The sequence below is a fragment of the Tursiops truncatus genome, chromosome 6 (genome assembly GCF_011762595.2).
Source record: "Tursiops truncatus isolate mTurTru1 chromosome 6, mTurTru1.mat.Y, whole genome shotgun sequence".
Taxonomy (NCBI): Eukaryota; Metazoa; Chordata; class Mammalia; order Artiodactyla; family Delphinidae; genus Tursiops; species Tursiops truncatus.
Window position 1 is genome coordinate 109,473,885 of NC_047039.1, and position 19,990 is coordinate 109,493,874.

General features: G+C 48.7%; 1 protein-coding gene across 3 annotated transcripts in view; it reads left to right on the forward strand.

Moving 5' to 3' along the window:
* The window catches only part of GPR107 (G protein-coupled receptor 107), a 75,581-nt gene that overhangs the window by 32,039 nt on the left and 23,552 nt on the right, over positions 1–19,990 (forward strand). For 2 of the 3 annotated variants that reach the window (XR_012332740.1, XM_033858845.2), the window contains exons 10-14: positions 725–800; positions 2,361–2,434; positions 2,834–2,951; positions 5,502–5,632; positions 7,817–7,860. Coding sequence is in view for 2 of the 3 variants with exons in the window: in XM_033858845.2 (XP_033714736.1) it covers positions 725–800; positions 2,361–2,434; positions 2,834–2,951; positions 5,502–5,632; positions 7,817–7,860 (443 nt within the window). In the remaining variant the exon portion in view is untranslated. Of the gene's footprint in view, positions 1–724; positions 801–2,360; positions 2,435–2,833; positions 2,952–5,501; positions 5,633–7,816; positions 7,861–10,564; positions 10,622–19,990 lie in introns of all 3 variants that reach the window. The other variant, XM_033858846.2, reaches the window with a different exon arrangement.

Genomic DNA, 19,990 nt, shown 5'->3' on the forward strand with positions numbered 1-19,990 from the left:
AGAGTGGGAGTCCCCACTGTAGCTCTTACTCAAGCCTTTGTTTGCTTTCTTTAATAGAGTTTAAGACTTTTCTCCATCATGGTTTTGTTTGTCTTATTAGGTTAATTCCTAGGATGAGGCGAGAAGGGGTAGAGAGGAGTTGAATGCCTGGCAGACTGAAGGTGGACTCGTGCCCGTAGGGGGAGGTGGGGCAGTGGGTGCTTTGCGCCACTGTCCTGGTGTGTATGGCAGGTTCCAGCTGTGAGGGGGAAGAGGGGGCACAACCCCAGCGCTTTCTCTTTGACCAACCCTGCTGCCTGGCTCCAAATCCTCCTCTCCTGGCTACAGATTTCCCCTGTAGCTGTACCTAATCACCTCTGCCTTCTTGGGGATTTCACGCCATTTTCATAGATCCGTCTGCCTCATTCTTGCCTCTGCGGGCTTTCCGAGGTGGTTTCTGGAGAAGAAGCTGGCAGCCTGTTTAGATTTCCATTTTATCAGGCCTGGAAACCCATTGTGCATAACTCGGCTCCATTCACAGCATTGAATTATATAGTAGAGGTGACTTGGGCTCCATTCCAGGCCTTTTCTGCTGGCAGCAACCACTTGTTTAAAAAGCTTTGTGTTTGTGGTTTGCTTAGATTATATTTACTGCCTCCTTATAAGTATATGATGCCTGGAGCTTCACCTGTTCTTTGGGAGTATGAAATATTCCTTTAATTCTTTTCTCTCTGTTTTTACATAGGAATGATGTATTTAAAATTCACTGGTTGATGGCCGCCCTTCCTTTCACCAAGTCTCTTTCCTTGGTGTTCCACGCAGTACGTATTAGTATTTTGGGGTCATTTACGAAATGATGTACAATGCCTATACTGTCTGGAAAAATAAAGTAGAAGACAGGATACATCAAATAAGAGATGAAAGAATACCTTTGTCATGAAGCCTCCTTTGGTCTGGGAGGGACTGGTCACGGAGATAAATCATCACAATCTCCCTAATACTAGACTTGAGATCTTCAGACGTTACCTTCAGACTCAGTTTTCTCAGAACACTTGTTGGTGGTTTTTTTTTGTTTTTTGTTTTCCCAGTCATTTCCTGAGATTAGTGTGCCACCTGCTGAATTGTTTCCATGACTTCCTTTATTTTTCCAAATATTCCCTCCGGTTCCCGTTTGATATGAAGTTCAGTGTTAGGATACTTATTTGAGAGAAAACTGATGCTCTAAAGATTGAGGCATAAGAATTGAGCTTAAGCTTTGAATATTTAGTACTGATGCAGATTGCAATGAGCCTGCCCATGGGAGTCAGATCACAGCTTCCCTGATTTGTAGGCCTACGAGGTATCCATGGGTTATGCGTGAGGGTGACAGTCTCCAGACACGTGCACAAGATCCTACTGCTCTTAAAAATATTGTCACGGAAAAAGTAATAATATAGCCAGTTACAATCTCAAGAAATGACCATTATTTGGATAATTTCCCATTTGGGTGTAAGGTAAGAGATTCTTTCTGGAACCATGTAGATAACGAATGATAAGATTCTCAAGTCACTTTCATATCTAGACAGCCACGTGTGGGAGAATGAAAGATGTATAAAGAAACTGATGTCAGCTTTGGGAGTCCTGCCTGGAAGCATATGGGCCACTACTGAAACTGGTCACTTTAGTTAAAATGCACTGGTGATTTCAGGTAGCTCTAAATTTACAGATTTTTTTCCAAAGATAACATAGTTGAAGCTAGGTGATCCCACGTAGATTTTTTTACTGACTTTACTGACTGATTTATTATGTAAGCAGCAAGGCTATGAAAGGTAAAGCTCTTGACTGGGGCATTGAAAAGACCTGTGGCATTTGGAGGTCTTTTTTTTTATTTGTTTTTTGGTGGTTTTATACGTCATTTTATTTTATTTTATTTTACCTGGGCTACGGCAGCGAAAACCTGGAATCCTAACCACCAGGGAACTCCCTTGGAGATATTAAAGAATAGGCATCCATTTGCCAGAGTGAATCACCTGCCTCAAGAGAGGGGCCCTGGGACTTCCCTGGTGGCCCAGTGCTTAAGACTCTGAGCTTCAAGTGCTGGGGGTGCAGGTTCGATCTCTGGTCGGGGACTAAGATCCCACATGCCGCGTGGCGCGGCCAGAAAGAGAGGGACCCAGACTAGGTGTTAGTGACATGGAACCCTTGCGTCAAGTTCCTTGTCAGGACGCAGGTTTCCTGACATTTGTAGTGCGCTTACAGGCTTCACTGTGCATCAGCAAGCTCAGTATTACGGATTGGGAGCGGGTGTCCCCCGTCATGAGGGCGCTGGTGGCATTTCCTGTTCTGCTGTGTGTAAGGCTTGTCGTAGATGATCTTCCTGAAATGCACTTGTTTGATTGCAGATCGACTACCACTATATCTCCTCCCAGGGCTTCCCGATCGAAGGGTGGGCTGTGGTGTACTACATCACTCACCTGTAAGTATGCAGAGTGACCAGGAAGCACCCATCCTGCCAGGTGGCTTGCCAGACAAGATGGGGCAGCCGTGGTAGGACGAGACCTGCCCCACGTTGACTGGCCCTGCCCTCGCAGGGCAGCCTGCCGGATTCCTGCCAGGCCTGAGGCGTGTGGCGTGCAGTGGCTGTCCCGACCTGAGAGCTCGGGGCTGTCGATGTGCTCCTGCCGATCAGATAGTGGGGCGCATAGCTAGCTAGCGTGTGCCTGAAAGTGCTCCTCACTTACGGTGAATTGCCTGAGTCTGGCCACCTGTCTGTTGCCGGCAGTGCGTGAAATCATAGAACGAGCTGTACACTCCAACTCCCAGAGTGAGATGCTAAAGAGACCCATTGGTGTCTGTTCATTTTTTTCCCTTGCAGCTTGAAAGGGGCCCTGCTGTTCATCACCATCGCACTCATTGGCACCGGCTGGGCTTTCATTAAGCACATCCTTTCTGATAAAGACAAAAAGATCTTCATGATTGTCATCCCGCTTCAGGTAAAGGAACCCTAGTCCTGCTTGTCCTCGTTCTCTCTTGACACTTAGCTGGGCTCAGCTCCAGGCCTGCCTGGGAAGAGGGAGTCACTTCTGGAAACCCCCGCTTCTGCCTCTGGGGTTGGAGACTGGGCCTCTCTTTCTGAATTCTGACAGACCTGGACCTCAGGTCATTGCACTGGGGGTTGCTCCACCATCTACCGTCTTTAAGCCAGCATGTGAATAGGGAGCTGCTGAGAAATTAGGGAATCTGTTTGCCTTGTAACAAGATGGTCCTGTTAGCAAAGAAGCTTGGGTACACGGTGGCTCGACCAACAAATTTTTTTTCCCCCCGGCATGCCACATGACTTGCAGGATCTTAGTTCCCCACCCATGGCAGTGAAAGTGCAAAGTCCTAACCACTGGACCGCCAGGGAATTCCCAACAAATTATTTTAAAACTGAATGACATCAGTGAGTTTCCACACGGTAGAATATGAGACATTGGGGCAAACATTTATTAAATGCTTTATATGTTTGGGGCCCCGGACTGAGGCCAACTTTATAAAATTGTGAGCCCCTCAGGAGAGGAACCTTGTCTTATGTATAACAGTCTTATTGGATATAGAACCTGGACATAAGGGACGCATAATAAACAGAGAGGTCCTAGCAGAGATGCACAGCTCCTCAGCTCTGCTTGACCAGGGAGCTTCTATCTGATAAAGTTGTTCTCGTCAGCCAATCATTTTGGAGCACAGTGTAAGTGTGGCAGGTGAGGGTGGGAGAGGGACAACTTTCTGGGCACCCAGGTCGGCCTGCTCCACTCTGGTGATTAGCGGTTTGGCAATGCTTGTGGCAAAACCATCTTCACGGTCAATAATAAGGGGCACACACTAGTGCCAAGTGAATGGTACAGACCATTTGCTGTAGGTTTCCAACGAGAGAGTATTCACCCCAGTTCGAATGATCTGGAAGAGCTCTGTGGTGGAGATGAGCCTTGCCTAGGTTTTAAGGTAAGACACATGACGGAGGCAAACATGACACGACTGTCTGGTGTACAGGAGGTGCTGAGGCGCTGGGCAGGTCTTGGCTGTTGAGCCACTGGGGCCACTTCTCTGCCGGGCTGAGTTCTCCAGCCTGCCAAGGTCTCAGAGCTCGGAGGCGGTGGGCCGGGGTGCTCCTCCCCTGCCGTCCTGCCCCGCCTCGCCTTCCCTCTAGGAGCCGCTGCCTTCCCCTCCAGTTTGACTCTTCCTCACATAGCCTAAACTGTGATATAAGGGACACATCTTCCCAGCTTCCCCCCTTTTGTTCCCCACAAGGTTACGTTGCAGGTCACTCGGAGGAAAGAAGGCCATTTAAAAAACTAAATGTAAGGAAGTTACGAGTCCTTTAAATGTAAGGACTCGTCTGGGAAGTCCTTGAGCATCAGCCTTGAATAGTTGAAACTGTTTCCTTTTGGTCACGGGGAGCCACTGTGCATTTCTGAGTAGGGAGTGATGATGTAAAAATGGAGTTTCGAGAACATTATTGGCGCTTGGTTCCACACCAGCACCTCTGGGAACATTTCGTGTCTGGTGTCAAGAGTGTGAACTAAGGACAAAATGGGATTAAGCATTTAAGCTGTTAGTTTCCCACTTTGTCTTCATGGACAGAGCCACAAATGCAGATGTTTAGGATGGACTGGGCTGCAGGAGGAACCCAGAGGCTGGGTGTCGGTGGGAGACTGAAATTTCAAGCTAATTTTTGCATTTGTATTAAGTGAATTATGGCTTCAGTAATGATTTAACTGATAAGTCCTAGATGGAAAGAGAAACTACCCTTCCCAAGTCATTGCACGACAGGTTTCACATTTTTGTAGAAGTGTGGAGAATTCCCTTTAGAGTAGTGAAGCAGAGTATTTGGGACCATGGACTTCGCGTGGAGTACAGAGGTGGGATTCTGATCTTTGCTTTCATACCTAGTGATAATCTTCGAAAGAATATCTCATAAATTATGTCTCCCTTATGCTCAGTAGTGTCACAGTTTGTAAAATATTGCTCTCTCTGTTTAGCCAGCTGAGGGACTTTTCATAACAGGCTAAGAGCTTAATGACAGGACCGAATGTACAAGGCACGTCCTTCACTTTGGAGATTGAAGCAGGCCGTGGACGCAGACGCACCTCAGTGTGGAGAACCAAGCCGTGTCCACTGTGGGGACTCCTCGGGCATCTTCTCTCTCTCTGCCTGGGTTCTCCGGCAGGGCCGCTTCAGGGTAGCCAGACTTCGTATAAGACCGGAGCTCCAAAGGTGTGTGAGAGCCAGGCAGGGGCAGTGTCCTTTGTGTGACCTGCCTTGGAAGTGACATGTGTCAGTCATGGCCACCCTCTCTTGGTCAGAGCAGTCGCAAGCTCGAGGAGGCACGGAGACTACTTCTTGATTGGAGGGAAGCAATGTTCTGCAAGAGCACATGGACCTGGAAACCGTGCTGTGGTCCTAGGTTGGGGCCTCTAGGTCCTGGTGCCCCCCCCCCGCATCGGGGCTGCTCTTGTAAAGATCTGTCCATGCTTTGGGGCCTCAGCAACTTCTGTGTCCTGCAGGTCCTGGCAAACGTGGCCTATATCATCATAGAGTCCACCGAGGAGGGGACGACTGAGTATGGCTTGTGGAAGGATTCTCTGTTTCTGGTGGACCTGCTGTGCTGTGGAGCCATCCTCTTCCCGGTGGTATGGTGAGTGCCTGCGGGGAGGGAGGCCGCGTGTGCACCGTGGGCTTGTCTGTCCAGCCCGATGGCTGAACCCGCCGTTCCCAAACTGGTCAGAATCACACGGGGCATCTGTTTAAAAATGACAACTTCCTGGGCCCCAGACTCACCTGAATTAGTCTCCAGGGGCAGGACCTTGGAATTTGTATCTCTTTCAGGTTCCCGGGTAGATTGTGATAGCGCTCATCTGGCACAGGCTTTTAGCAGTTCAGACACTAGAGAAGATTCTTGAGATGAGAACTTAGTAGCAACATAAAATAGCAGAATGAATTTAAAGGGAAGGGAGTTGAAGAAAGCCCATGCACAGCCTCATCTTGCCGGATTGGGTAGAAAGTGCGGAAGTTTACTAACATAAAACCAGAGATAGTTCTCAGCTCATAAACATTGCAGGTACCTTCAGGATGGTTTGCTTCACTCCTGGAAGTGGCAGGCTTTAGATGCGTGTATGTGTCGTGCTTTGGTTGTGTGTGAAGACACGTTAGTGCCAAGTCAGTGGTTGATGAGAAAGAATGTCCTCCTGAGATCTCATCAAAGGGAAGGAAATTCTTGCTTCAATAGGAAGCACTGAGAGGAAGAAGGGCTAACAAAAGTCAGACACTCGCCTTCATAATGACCTAGTTCTGTGGCCACTTGAAAGCAATCAGTTCTTTTAGAATAAAGTTTAAAAATACAGATTTACCTGCCTTTTATTAGAAGTGAGGTGTTCCACTCTGCAGTGCCCCATGCAGTGAATTAATATTTTTAGACTCCTGGGGTCGATCAGGTCATTCAGTTATTCTGATTATTTAGAACATGGTGCCAGTGGAGTGTAATCCTCATTCGGGCCAGTTATTTAGATTCACTCTTAACCCTAACTCTGTCATGCATCGCATGTGTACATGCAGCAGTTCAGTAGATTGAGCAGACAGCTGCCCGCATAGGAGAGAGAGCACGAGTGAGTTTCTTAATCTCCACAACCTCCCCGCATCCTGCCCAGGCTTCTGTAACAGGATGGCCAGCATTGTCTTCAGGTAGAAAGAGCATCTTATTAGGGAATAGAGCCTCAGTCCCCACTGCCACATTTGCACAGTAACATAGGAAGGACCTGGGGGATTGGGGAAGCCCCAGATACACTCTGGAGCTACAAGCGGCCATCTCCTGCCCTTTGTTAATTACAGCACTAAGGAGCAGATGCCAGATGGCAAGATTCTTCAAGGTAACCACTCTGAAAATTGCTGTAAAATGAAAAAGTCAAGTACTAGAGAGGTAATTTAAGAAACAGTATCAAAGTTTTTTTTAAACATTCAGCTTCAGCCAGCTTTGGTTCAGTGTCAGCTTTGTGCCACTTAATTTCACACGTTGCGCCATTCAGTTCTCACAGGCGGGCAAACTGCAGAGGTTTTAGGAGAAATGACTGACTTACAGCTGAGGAGAGAGTGGGCAGCTGTGCCAGGACTGCAGCCTGGGTCTGTGAGATCCCAACCCTCCTCCCCCTGTGCCATGTCTGCTTGTGCTGTGCCCTTCCTCCCACACAGTCCTTCCCTCGGTGCCTGTGAACTCTGCCTAGAACGCTGGTCTACAGCTTCTTTAAGAACGTTCACGTTCCCCTGTCTGACTGGTAATTAGTTACCAGCACCTCACAGCCAGAAAAGATTCCCTGGAGGTTGGCATTTTTTCAGCAAAGTTAGAAATCTCAGGTCGATGAAGTATCGCGTTTGCATGAAGCCTTGTGCTCGCAGCTCCTAGACCTAGACTTCAGAAGTCGGCCTGTGACCTTCTTATGGGGTCCATTCTCTCCAGGTAGCAGGTGAACTCATTGAGGCTCCGTTGTCCTAGCTGTGTTGCGGCGGGGGCGTGGCTGTGGGACTGAGAGATTAGGTAGAAGAAGATGAGGAGTGTTATTGTGTTTTGATCTTTCCCCTCACACCCAGGTCTCTGCCAGGCTTTTTTGAGCCAGCAGAGGGCATCTTTAACCCTCAGGCTCGGGCACCATACGTGCTGAAGGGTTGATTATCGACAGTCATGTTGTCTAGGGAGGGTGCTCTAAAATCATCTAGTCCAGCCTTTGAAGTTTATAATCGAGAAATTCAAGGCCTCAAGTTACTAGTGCTGAAAATAGAGGAATGCAAATTTGTTAGCTAACTTTTTTGTTCTCCGAATGTTTATTTTTAGGTCAATCAGACATTTACAAGAAGCATCAGCAACAGATGGAAAAGGCAAGTTCCTTTTGGTGCTGGACAGCGTTCCCTAAAGCCACATGCCTGGGCACTGCTGAGGGTGGAGCAGGAAGGCCGGTGCTCAAGGGAGAGCCCTAGGGGCTTTGTAAGAGTAGCCCCGGGTTGTTTGCCGGTGAGGCAGGTGGGGAGCATTACTGAGAGCAGTTGTGTAAGGCCTGGAGGTGACTGCTTGTCACCACTCGCGAGTGTGATCTTCACCTTCTCAGAACTGAGTCAGGAGGAGAAAATGTTGTCTTGGAAGGACCAGATAACACTTCACTGTGAGAACAGGGGCTGTGATGGATTGGGAATGGCTATGTGTAAAGCATCCCTTCCTGCTGATTTAACACGCTTTCAAAATAGTTGTGTCAGTATTAATTCAAAAAGAGACTCATGCCAGAAAGAACCTCTGAAACTCTCTGATTTTTAAGTGGTTGTGCCATTATAACCCTTTCGCATCTTCTTGATTTTCGAACCATGCCTCCTGAGTCTGAAAAGAAACCACAGAGAAAATGTTCTGCATTTCTGGGCTTATTTGAATAATGTCCATGACGACAGGCTGCCGTGGGCCACGCGGGGATTTCAGGCCACAGCTGGTTGAGGAGGCACGCTCTCTCAAAGGTCCCGTCTGCCTCTGGCTCCATGAAATCCCACACCCAGTGCTGGTAGTAATGTTCTTTAAGCCAGATTATTCATTTGTTCTTGTTAAATAAAATTTTGTTGCTGACCTGTTTTCTGACTGTAAAAGTAATGTAGGTTCATTTTGGAAATTTTGGAAAATGGATAGTAGGCACAAAGCTTCCTTCACATTTGCTATACAGTTAATATCACATGATTTTCTTTAAATTGAATTAACCTGACTTCAAGGCTTCATACCAGTGTCAGGCACGATCCCAGCGTTCTTATTGAGAGCACAGTACTCGCTGGGGTATCTCCAGTTTGGGGTCCACAGTAGTTGCTGTCGGGATTCCTGCTGTCTGGGTCCGTGAAGTGCTCTTGCTGTGAGAAGCCTGGTGTGTGAGGGTCATGCCAGGCTGGGAGCCCTGGTACTCAGATTCCAGGCTCCCAAGGTGCCCCCAGCTTCCCAGGTGGCCATAAGGCCCCACTTGCAGAATGTGCCAACTCTCTTTCTAGTCCCAGGAAATAGCTTTTTTTTTCTCTCTCTCTCTCTTCCTTCAAAGGCCCTGGATTCCCTTCTCCCTCTGGAATGCCCTCTGGGATAGATTCTTTTTTACTTTTTTTTAAAATTTATTTATTATTTATTTTTGGCTGCGTTGGGTCTTCATTGCTGCACGCAGGCTTTCTCTAGTTGCGGCGAGCCGGGGCTGCTCTTCGTTGCGGTGTGCGGGCTCTATTGCTGTGGCTTCTCTTATTGCGGAGCACAGGCTCTAGGCGCTGCGCCTTCAGTAGTTGTGGCTCATGGGCCCTAGAGCACAGGTTCAGTAGTTGTGGTGCACGAGCTTAGTTTCTCCACGGCATATGGGATCTTCCCGGACCAGGGCTCGAACCCATGTCCCCTGCATTGGCAGGCGGATTCTTAACCACTGTGCCACCAGGGAACTCCTGGGATAGATTCTTTTCAGTGAGTTTAAGCTGGAACGTGGTCTGCAGAAATCTTTTGCTTTTAGCCTGGCTTTCTGAGTCACGGATCTCAGAGAGCCGTTCTGCCTTCTTGGAGCGTGGGGTAAAGGAAAGCTGCAAAAAATAAACCATGAATTCGAATCTTGATAAAGCACGCTGCCACGAACAGAAAGTAAAAACCCACCTTCTGGGAACTTATCGTTTGGGCATGTTCTTGCCTTTTTTTTTTTCCTTCTTCTATGCATGTTATATAAAAAGTTGGTTTTATTATTTCTGTAACTTAATGAATAGGTCTTTCTCTTACTTTAATATATTGAAATGAGACATTTTAACTTTTTCATCTTTTTACACTTCAGTAGTTCTGGGTTCATTTTACTGACTGTTTGACTGAAAATGTTCAAAAATCCCAAGGGTAACGTTTTCCAGTTGATAAGTTTTATCTGTACTTTTCTTTTTTTTATTAATTAGTTTATTTGGCTGCGTCAGGTCTTTGTTGCGGCGCATGGGTTTCTCTCTAGCTGTGGTGCGTGGGCTCCAGAGCACGCAGGCTCAGTAGTAGTGGTGTGCAGGCTTAGTTGTCCCACGGTAGTTGCGGCACATGGGCTCTCTAGTTGTGTCGTGCGGGCTCAGTAGTTGCGGTGTGAGGGCTTAGTTGCCCTGCAGCATATGAGATCTTAGTTCCCTGACCAGGGGTCGAACCCGCGTACGCTGCATTGGAAGGTGGATTCTTAACCACTGGACTGCCAGAGAAGTCCTATCTGTACTTTTCTTCTTGGCTTCATCCTTACCCCTTTGTGAATTCCTCTATTCCTTCCTCACCACTCCCTTCTCCTCTTCTCCATTGTTCTGATCCTCTGAGACCTCTCTGCCTTCTCCACTTTGCTTTTAGAGGGCTTGGGGGTGACTGCGATAATTAACTGTCTCTGTGACCATTTATTCCATGAGACATTGATTGTTGTTTAGTAAAGTGTCCTGCCTGCGGTGGACAGCACAGCAAGTGAAGCCCAAGATGGGGGGGTCACAGTTGTCCCCCAGCATCTGTAGTAAAGAGAAACTTTATGGAACAGGAACGCTTTTGTCATCCCCTGGGGCATACAAGGCAGTTTCTTGTTTTTTCCACCAGGTGACAGCATGGGACCTCTTCAGCAGAGAGCGAATATGAAAACCGGAAGTCCTGCAGGCACACCAGGACTTTCGTTCCACCGTTCTCGGGGACATACCATTAAGAAAGCACCCATGTCTCGTCAGCAGATATCACAAGCCTCTGAAAGAGGGACAGAGTTGATTAGAATAGGGTGTCTTCTCGATTCGTCCTCCTTCACTGACCTGGTTTAGGCTGTGGGGTGCTTGGGAGCCAATCCACAACGCGTATTTCACTCTGAACTTGGAAGAGTGGTTATGCTTGTGACCCTTCCAGAAACAGGGCAGCCACGTCCCCACGTTTGAAGTCTCCCCTGCGGAGAACGCAGGGGCAGCACGCTGTGCTGGCACAGCATCCTCGGGCACCTGCTCGGCTACCCCAGGACAGAGGTGAGGCGGCACGGGAGAGCTTGAGTGAGCGCACTGCCCACCGCCTGCTGGTCCTGGAATGCTGCGGGTGACCCTCTCTGCTCCTCAGTTCGCCCGGCCTGAGATCTAGGTCCTGGAGGCAGCTGACAGAGCAGAGGCCGTGGGCAGCAAAGTCTCCTGCGGGATTTGGAAGCTTTTGGCCGGATGGAGCCTGACACTTTGGTTCTTCTTCTTAGTCTCATGATTCCACTGACTCATTACATGACCTTGACCGCGACTTGGGCTTAAGAATGTCAGTTTAAGTGCAGTCTAGGCTGACTGATTGCAGGTGGGGGAAAGGCTGTTTGTAGTTGTTCTCCCTGCACTTGGGATTCCTATTGCTTTCTTTTCTTTTCTTTTTTTCTTTTTTCTTTTTTGATAGGTAAGAAGTGGATTTATTTAGAGAGAAACACACTCCACAGAGTGTGGGCCATCTCAGAAGGCGAGAGTGGCACCAGGGTACGGGGTTGTCAGTTTTTATAGGAGCGGATAATTTCATAGGTAATGAGTGGGAGGTGTGTTCCAGCTATCTGGGGGCAGGTAGCTTTCAAAGAATGTGGGTGTGGATTTGTTTACTTCTTTGTGTCTAGATTCCTTTCGACAGAAGCTGAGAAAGTATAAAGGAAAACATTAAGGGCGAAGCTGCCCACTGTCCTTAAGTCGTGTCTTTGTCTCTCCTGTCACACGTGGTGGCTTCTCTCAGGTGCTCTGTCATTTAGTGTCACTGCCGTGCCACATCCTCTGAGAGGAGGCTTCGTTGAGTCTTCACAGGCACGCCCAGCTCTGCTGCGCTGTGTTTTGCCTTCCAGGAGTCACTGGCTGTTTCTGCCTTTGAGCCTGCACCCTTGTTCCCTTCTCTTCCTCCAGTGTCATTACCTCAGAGGACTGGATTGGGGAGACACACCATACACCTAATTAACAATCTCTGCTTCTGAGCATCTTCTTTTTTCCCCTTTTGTTTCTGAGGAAATTTCAGCGGAAGCCTTCCTCGAAATTTTAGCTTTCACGTGAGCGTCAAAAGCACTTAAACAAATGGTGATTGGCTGGTTGAAGAGGGTATGGAGGAAAGGCTTCATTCCCAGCTGCCGCTGTGTTCTGAAAGTAGCTGTGGCCTTGAGAGGGCAGCCGTGCTCAGGAGGGTCCTCAGGATCAGAACTTTTTTCATAATAAGACTTTCGCAGCCTTCTTTGCTGTTGATGTTCGCACTGATGGTGCAGAAGCAGAGGTGGGTAAAACAGCTGGCGCCTTGGCATGATTCAGGACGGTGGCACCGAACTGTCAGTGGCCGCTGCATCCTTCATTACCATCTACTTCCTGGGGGTGAAAAAGGCTCACTTCACTTAAGAATGCCTTGATGAGTTAGGAGAAAGTACTAATGTTATTCAGTCTGGACCCTTGGATATTTGTCTTTACCATCCTGTGTGGAATGGGACATACCCAGGAAGCACTTGTGCATTGTCCCGGGCTGTGGTGGTCATCTTGAGGAAAAGCGTGTGTGCAGTTGTTTGAGTTGTGAGCCAAACTGGCTGCTTTCTCTCGGGACACTGTTCTTATTTGAAAGAATGATGACAGTCCAACTGTGTTTACTCAGACCTGGGCTTTTGACAAACATTTTCCTGAAAATGAACGAAGTGAATGTGTCACTTCATGAAAACAATTTAAAATATTTGCTGTCAGTGATCTAATTTTCACTTGAAAGCACAGATTTTAGTTTAGGAAAACTTATAATCTACCACTGTAAGCTTGACGGCTTCCCAGTTCTTAACAGACATCTGGTGTGAGCAGGGGTGATATTAAACAAATGTGACTTTAAAAATATTTTATGATACAAGTTTCAGTATTTCAGAGATCTGCTTAACTCAGTGAAACAATATTTCCTACCTGATCACTGCATGTTACGCAGTCATGCGTGAATAAAAGATCCATTCAGAGTCTAAGATGGACCGGTGGATTTTACTGTGACAGAGTGCGAAAGTTCATTGCTACAGGGACTTACCAGGTGGTGGAGTGGTTAAGAATCTGCCTGCCAATGCAGGGGACATGGGTCCGATCCCTGGTCCACGAAGATCCCACGTGCCACGGAGCAACTAAGCCCGTGTGCAACAACTACCAAGCCTGCGCTCTGGAGCCGGCAAGCCACAACTGCTGAAGCCCACATGCCACAACTACTGAGCCCACGTGCCGCAACTACTGAGCCCGTGTGCTGCAGCTGCTGAAGCCTGTGCACCTAGAGCCCATGCTCCACAGCAGGAGAGGCCACCGCAATGAGAAGCCCACGACCCTGCTCACCACAGCTAGAGAAAGCCCGTGTGCAGCAACGAAGACCCAACACAGCCAAAAATTAAAAAACAAATTTTTTTAAATTAAAAAAACCCAGTAATCTAAAAAAGAAAAGAAAGTTCATTGCTACAGTTTCAGATTCCCTACCTCACCTATCTTTAAGAAGCTACCATTTGTCAAGCTTTAATGCAGAATCAAAGACGACTGTTCACAGTTCTCTGAGAAGGCCGACGTCTGATTAGGCCCTATTTTCTTTATAGACTTCAACCAAAACACTCCCTCACTCCAGATTTGAAGGCAGAAGCAGATACAAGAATCCAGTTGTGTTCTATTAAGCCAGACGTTACAGGAATTTACAAAAATGGAAAACAGTTTCACTCTTCTCATGAAATTTTTTTGAAAGTTAGTTTTTAATAAGGAAAACATTGTTTATATTAACGTGTAATGGATTATTTATTTTTGTTACTTTTAAATGAATTATTAAATGTTTCTGAAATTTGTTTCAATTTCTAACATGGTAAGTATTGGTAGACTCTACCCACATCAACACAAGCTCTTTGTGGTCCTCAGTAATGTTTTAAAAGTGTGAAGGGGTCCTGGGCTTCCCTGGTGGCGCAGTGGTTGAGAGTCCGCCTGCCGATGCAGGGCACACGGGTTTGTACCCCGCTCCGGGAAGATCCCACATGCCGCGGAACGGCTGGGCCCGTGAGCCATGGCCGCATCCGGAGCCTGTGCTCCGCAACGGGAGAGGCCACAACAGTGAGAGGCCCGCGTACCGCCAAAAAAAAAAAAAAAAAAAGTGTGAAGGGGTCCTGACACTGAAAGTTTGAGAAACGTGTGTTAGGGACAAGGCTTCTTGAGTCTGGTGGTCAGGATGACCATGAAGGGGAGTGAAAAGCCTGCCTGGTTCTCTTCTCCTGTGCCTACTGAGCCCGTTTCAGACTTACTTGGCCAAATTCTATGACTATTTAAGATGTCTCTTCATTCTGGGCAACTCATGGGGGGGAAAATGTTTCACTTGGATGTATTCATATAAACAGGCCTAATGAAAAACCCACTGATGAGAAAGGAAGAGAAATAGCCCTGTCTGTTTTTATAGATAAAGCCTTATTGGAACACAGCTGTGCGGTGTGTATGCCTGTGGCTTGTGGCTGCTTTTGCGCTGAGGTGGCAGAGATCCCCGGCCCGCAAGGCCAGACGCCTACTCTCCAGGCCTGTATAGAAACAGTTTGCCGGCTCCTGGCTGTTGTGCTGTTGTAGACATTTAAGAGATACCATTTTAAAAACCGTACCTACAGTGTAGTGCTGTTGACTGACTTCATTCTATACTGAGCACTGTGAAAGCTATTAAGCTCACATAGATGTAAGAAATCACTGCTTCTAAGTATTTGCCAAACTCCACCTTTTGTATCCAGAACTGTGTTCTTTGTTGTTTGATTGGAACAATAGCTTTTGCATCTTCATCTGCTCTGGTGTTTTACCTGACCTGTTTACTCTCATGGGAATTGGTACTTTTCTTTAACTAGCAAGATGGCTTTTCGCATGGATCTCCTCTGTTTACCAGCAGGGCTTTGGGTTGTACCCTTCCGCCTGGCCCATGTGAATAAGCACCTCTTCCTCAGTTCCTGGTTATAATTCCAGGTTTGTCCAAGTGGAAACTAAGGTAGCCCCAGATGCACTGATGCTCTAGGCACTGGGGACTGTGATTAGGTTAAACTTGGAGACTCAGGGTCAAAAGCCTGGAGGGGAAGAAGGAGGGCAGGAGAAGGGGGAGCCTCCCGGCTGCACATCTGGCGTGATTCCATCTCCTCGGCATGGGGCTGGGGCTGGAGGTGAGGGTTGAGGGCGGTGCTCTAGGACGGGGTGCGGCCTGGGCAAGGCTGATTTCCTCCAGAACTGCCTGCCGTCTGCTAGTGTCTGCCCCGCCGTGGAGTGTAGTCTGTTGGGCTCCTGGCTCTGGAGCGCTGTTTCCTGATGATAGGAGAGAAGAGGCAGAAGAAATGAGATTCCCTTTATCCGGTCCCTCAGAAGATGTTCATGCTTCCTTTTGTCCGTGGGTAGCTGGAGCATGTACTTGTAAATCCACCTCTGTGCCAGCAGTCTGACGCATACCACGGGAGCACTGTAACAGTCCTCGGCTCCAGAAGGGTGGAGTGTTAGGCAGACCACTTTCTCTCCGGCAGTGTGATAGAAGTACTCATAAAACCTCCTACCTCTCTTAAGGCACGAGGTGAGGGGGCATATGTCGAGCTCTCAGAAGGATTCTGTCCTGTGCTCAGGGCCACTTCACTGAAGTGTGTGGCGACCCTCTGACTCTGATGTTCTTCCCATGGCATCCGGGAGTGCCTTACCCTGGCGTGTGCCACCAGGCACTTCAGGCGCGGGTAGGGGATGCATGGCCTTCAGCAAATTTTCAAACAAGTCTGTGACCCTAGGAAGGGTGAAAACCATAGCTAAGTAGACTGTCATGAAGAGAGAATGAGAGAAAAAAGTGTATTTTATAAGACTGGCTTAATACAGTAATTTTTAATTTTTAAAAAAATTTTATTTATTTTTGGCTGCGTTGGGTCTTCATTGCTGAGCGGGGGCTACTCTTCGCTGCAGTGCGCAGGCTTCTCACCACGGTGTCTTCTCTTGTTGCAGAGCATGGGCTCTAGGCGCGTGGGCTTCAGTAGTTGTGGCACGTGGGCTCAGTAGTTGTGGCGGCTTGCGGGCTTAGTTGCTCTGCGGCATGTGGGATCTTCCTGGACCAGGGCTTGGACCCATGTCCCCTGCATTGGCAGGCGGATTCTTAAGCACTGAGCCACCAGGGAAGCCCAGTGATTTTTAATTTCTTTAAACACCAAAACCTTCTCATTACTTGCCCTCCGCAGATCACACAAAATTCCCTCAGTGTCGTGAACCTAATCACAGCTTCTAATCAACATTTTGAAGTAATCATTTAGCCAGTGATACCGCCCTGAGTTCATATAATCTACAACCAAAAGCAAAGGGGCCCGTCATGTCCTCAGACTGAGAACCAGCCTCATCATGGTCACATTACCAGTTTTTTATTAGGCCTTTAAAACATTGGGAACCTAACTGCCTGAGGGGTCCCTCCCTCGGCCACCCAGCGGGCCTGGTCAGTAATCTGGGTTGGCGGCCCACCTTGGCTCCGGGCGTGGTTCTCTGTCTAGGGGTGTCAGCACGCATTTGACTCTGAGAGTCTCGAGACAGACACAGTTGAAACCAGCTCTTCTCCATCACTGCAGTACTCAGGGAGGTCCGGTTCTCTTATTGAGAAGGTGCTGTCCGCTGTTAACCAGCTGTGTCTTTAAGCAGTGGGATGTCTGACTTGAATCTGTGCAGTGGGCGGCCCTGGGGCTGGGGGAGTCCCAGACACTCTATTCAGCTCAGCTCATTGTGGACTTCCAGAGACGGGACGTGATGGGAGGGGCTGACAGGAGCCGAGTCTGAGATCAGCTTGGCCCTGAGGACCCCTCCTCTAGCGGGGCCTTTGGTGTGGTTCTGGAGTATAAGGGAAGCGAAAGGCAGAAATTTGCTTGACTTGACAGTGCAAGTCTTCATAGAATTACTTTCCTTGTGTGGGATGGCCATCAGCCGCTCTCTTGGGCCATTCTTGTTTCTTTCTTTTTATTAGTAATTTAAGATAAAATTTTGCTTACAGTAAGATGCACAGTCATGAACTGTTCAGTTCATGACTTTTGACCACTCCTGGGTCATTGATTTAAGTATATATTGGAAATGTATTTTGAACCACTTTTCACACAACCCTCAACAGTTTGAAGGTCAAAGAGTTTCCTTCTCTAAGTAGTTCTTCTTGTATTAGCACACCCTTCCCCGTACTTGCTGATACCTTCTCTGTGAGATGCGTTAGTGGAATCTCTTCTTAATGGAGGCCAGAGGGCACCCCATGGGCTGATCACTCCCCAGAAAGGACCCTTTCAGAACAGTGGGGTCCCAGGTCAGTGTGTGGCCTGGCTTTCAGGTCTGTGCTTGACCATGAACAGGGGAAGCAGCCCTGTCACCCGTACAGAGTGGGCCTGAGCCCGATGCTGAAGCAGGTTGTGGAAATGGTACTACTGAGAGTGAGTCAGAGTGAGTCTCCTGCCGTCCAGGCTTTGCCGTCACACTCATTTCTTTAATTTTTGTGCTTGACTCAAAATTCCCTCTGAAGCGTGGCAGGGAGGAAGCAGGAGAAAAAGGTGATGGGTAGGTGAGGGTGTTTTTAAGCCCCGAGGCTTTCCTTACTCCCGGGGAAGGATTTTCACCCTTTAAGTGGCTGTCGTGGGCCTTTGCCTCTGTGTGTCCCATGGACCATCCAGTATTGACTCCTCAGTACTGGATTGCTGGCAGCTCCTGGGCATTGCCCACACTCTGAGCCGCCACCACATCCCTGAGCTGCCAGTGGATTACAAAGCTATGAATTGCTTTTCTCTTAGCACAAAGTGTAGGTGTTAAAAGCTTGGTCCTTGGAGGGAGGGACTTGGGTTTGAGCGCTGGCCTCCCCACTTACAAGCTATGTGACCTTGGTAATTTACAAAACTTCTTCAGGCCTGAGTCCTTCATCTGTGAGGCAGTGGTAACAATGCCTCTTCCCTCATAGAGGATGTTGTGAGGATTACATGAGATGAAGCATGAGGGGTGCCCAGGCAGATGCCTGGTGCGTGGTTACCACTCAATAGATGTGACCACCAGCACTATTGTTCTTTTCATTGTCACAGTTCCGAGACCACCCAGGGAAGACCACTGGGGAGGAAGGGGACGACCTGCCTTCTTGCCAGCCTGTTTAGTTACCCATTGGTGTAAAGAGGAAAGGTGAAAGTCTAGGGAAGGTGTGGTGTTTCCTCTAGGCCGGGCGCGTTCGCTCTTTTGCTACTGCGTCAGAGAACTGACTTGTTAAGTATATGAGAACCTGGGTTCTTCCTGCCTCGTGGGCACTTGTTCTGTGCTCATCAGTAAAAAGCACTTGCCAAAACCCAGAGTCATGGCTGTTTTCCTGAGAGTGAGTGGGAGGAAGAGGAATCCACCAGAGGCCAGCCTTGTAGGAGCTCCTGAAGCAGGTGGACCTGCTCCCTCCCTGCCCCGAATCCCTGCCCTTCCCCATTCCCTGGGAGGCTTTTCAGAATCCTTATAGCCAGGCCCAATTGCAGAAGAATCAGGGGCAACCTGGGCATCTGTCCTGAACTAAAGCTCTCCAGATGATTCTGGTGCTCACCGGTTAAGAGCCATTGCCATAAAGAAATTCTAACCCACCACTAAGACATTCTCCTCTAAAGGAGACCAATGCCCAGAGAAGGAAGTGGCAGGCCAGGCTAGGGCACACTGAGTTACGATGGTGCGGTGACTAGAATTCGGGTCTCCTGGCTCCTCCCGAGGTATTTTTCCTCTCATCTTGCTCATTCTTTTACCATATTTGCTGTTCCTCGTGGTGGGATCAAAAATAGCCAGCCCAGACGTGGTGAGCCTCACTCCCATGGGAGGCCAGCCCTGCCGCGGCCCAGTAAGCCGCACGCCTTCGGCGCTCTTAGCTGCAGGGAAGAAAAAGCAAGGGGAGGCTTGGGATTCCAGGCTTGGGATTCCAGGCTGCGACGTGCTGCATCACTGCCCATTGCAGCACACCGGTGAGGTTGCGCCCTCGGAGCTGGTCCTCCTCTGCTCAGCGTGCTGACTCAGCATGTGCACATGGCAGCCCTGCTTCCAGGAGAGCCCAGGGCCACCACTTGTTCCCGTTTCACTTACTAGAGCCTGGACTCCTGCCAGATGTGGCAGCCACCACAACGCATTTGGTATTGGAAAACTATAAACAGTTGACCCTTGAACAGCGCGGGGCTTGGGGCAGTCGAACCCTCTGCGCAGTCGAAAATCGGTGAGTATAACAGTCACCGCTGTTCTTCCGTATCTGCGTTCCACAAAGCACGGGTCCCCTAGTACTGTAGTATTTACAGTTGGGGAAAAAAATCCACGTAAGGGTGGACCTGAGCAGTTCAAATCCGTGTTGTTCAAGGATCAGCTGTAATCCTAATACAGTCCTGATGCTGTAACCTCAGACGTTCGTCTAGTGCTTACTGTGTGCTGTTTGTCTTCCACGTACCGTGTCAGTCAATTCCTCCAACCAACCCTAGTGGTAGGTGGTGTTATTCTTGTTTTACAGATGAAGGAACTGAGGCTCAGAGAAGTTAGGTGAATTATCTGAGGTCACACAGCTAGTAAACAGCACAGTTGGAATTAGAACCCAAGATGTTCAGATGTGCAGGGCCTACGCTGTTACTCACAACAATAAGTGAGCTTGCTTCCTGCCTTCACAGCCATGGCTGTGACTGGAACACCCATGTGGGACCCGGGAGCCTGATCCCACGAGCAGCAGACTTGCAAACGGATGTCTTTCTTGTGACTGGAAATGATGTCTGTCGTGACTGGTGGGTTTCGGGATCAACCCTGAGCCCTGCGTATTGTGGCTGCATTTCTTAAGAGTCAACACCGGTTGTTCCCGAGGTCCGTTTATCTGTTCCAGCACGTGTCCTGGGATGGCGTGGCATCGGTGCCCGTGCTGACGTTTCCTCGTGTTGCCTGGACGTCATGTGCAGGCTCATTTTTTGACTGCTTCCTGGCCTGCCTGACTTCTCGGAGTGTCTGACAGGCAGCCGTGTGGTGCAGATCGCAGGGGGATGGGAGAGGCAGTGCCTCCCCGCCTTCCTCTGATCCCATGGAGACCTGCGGT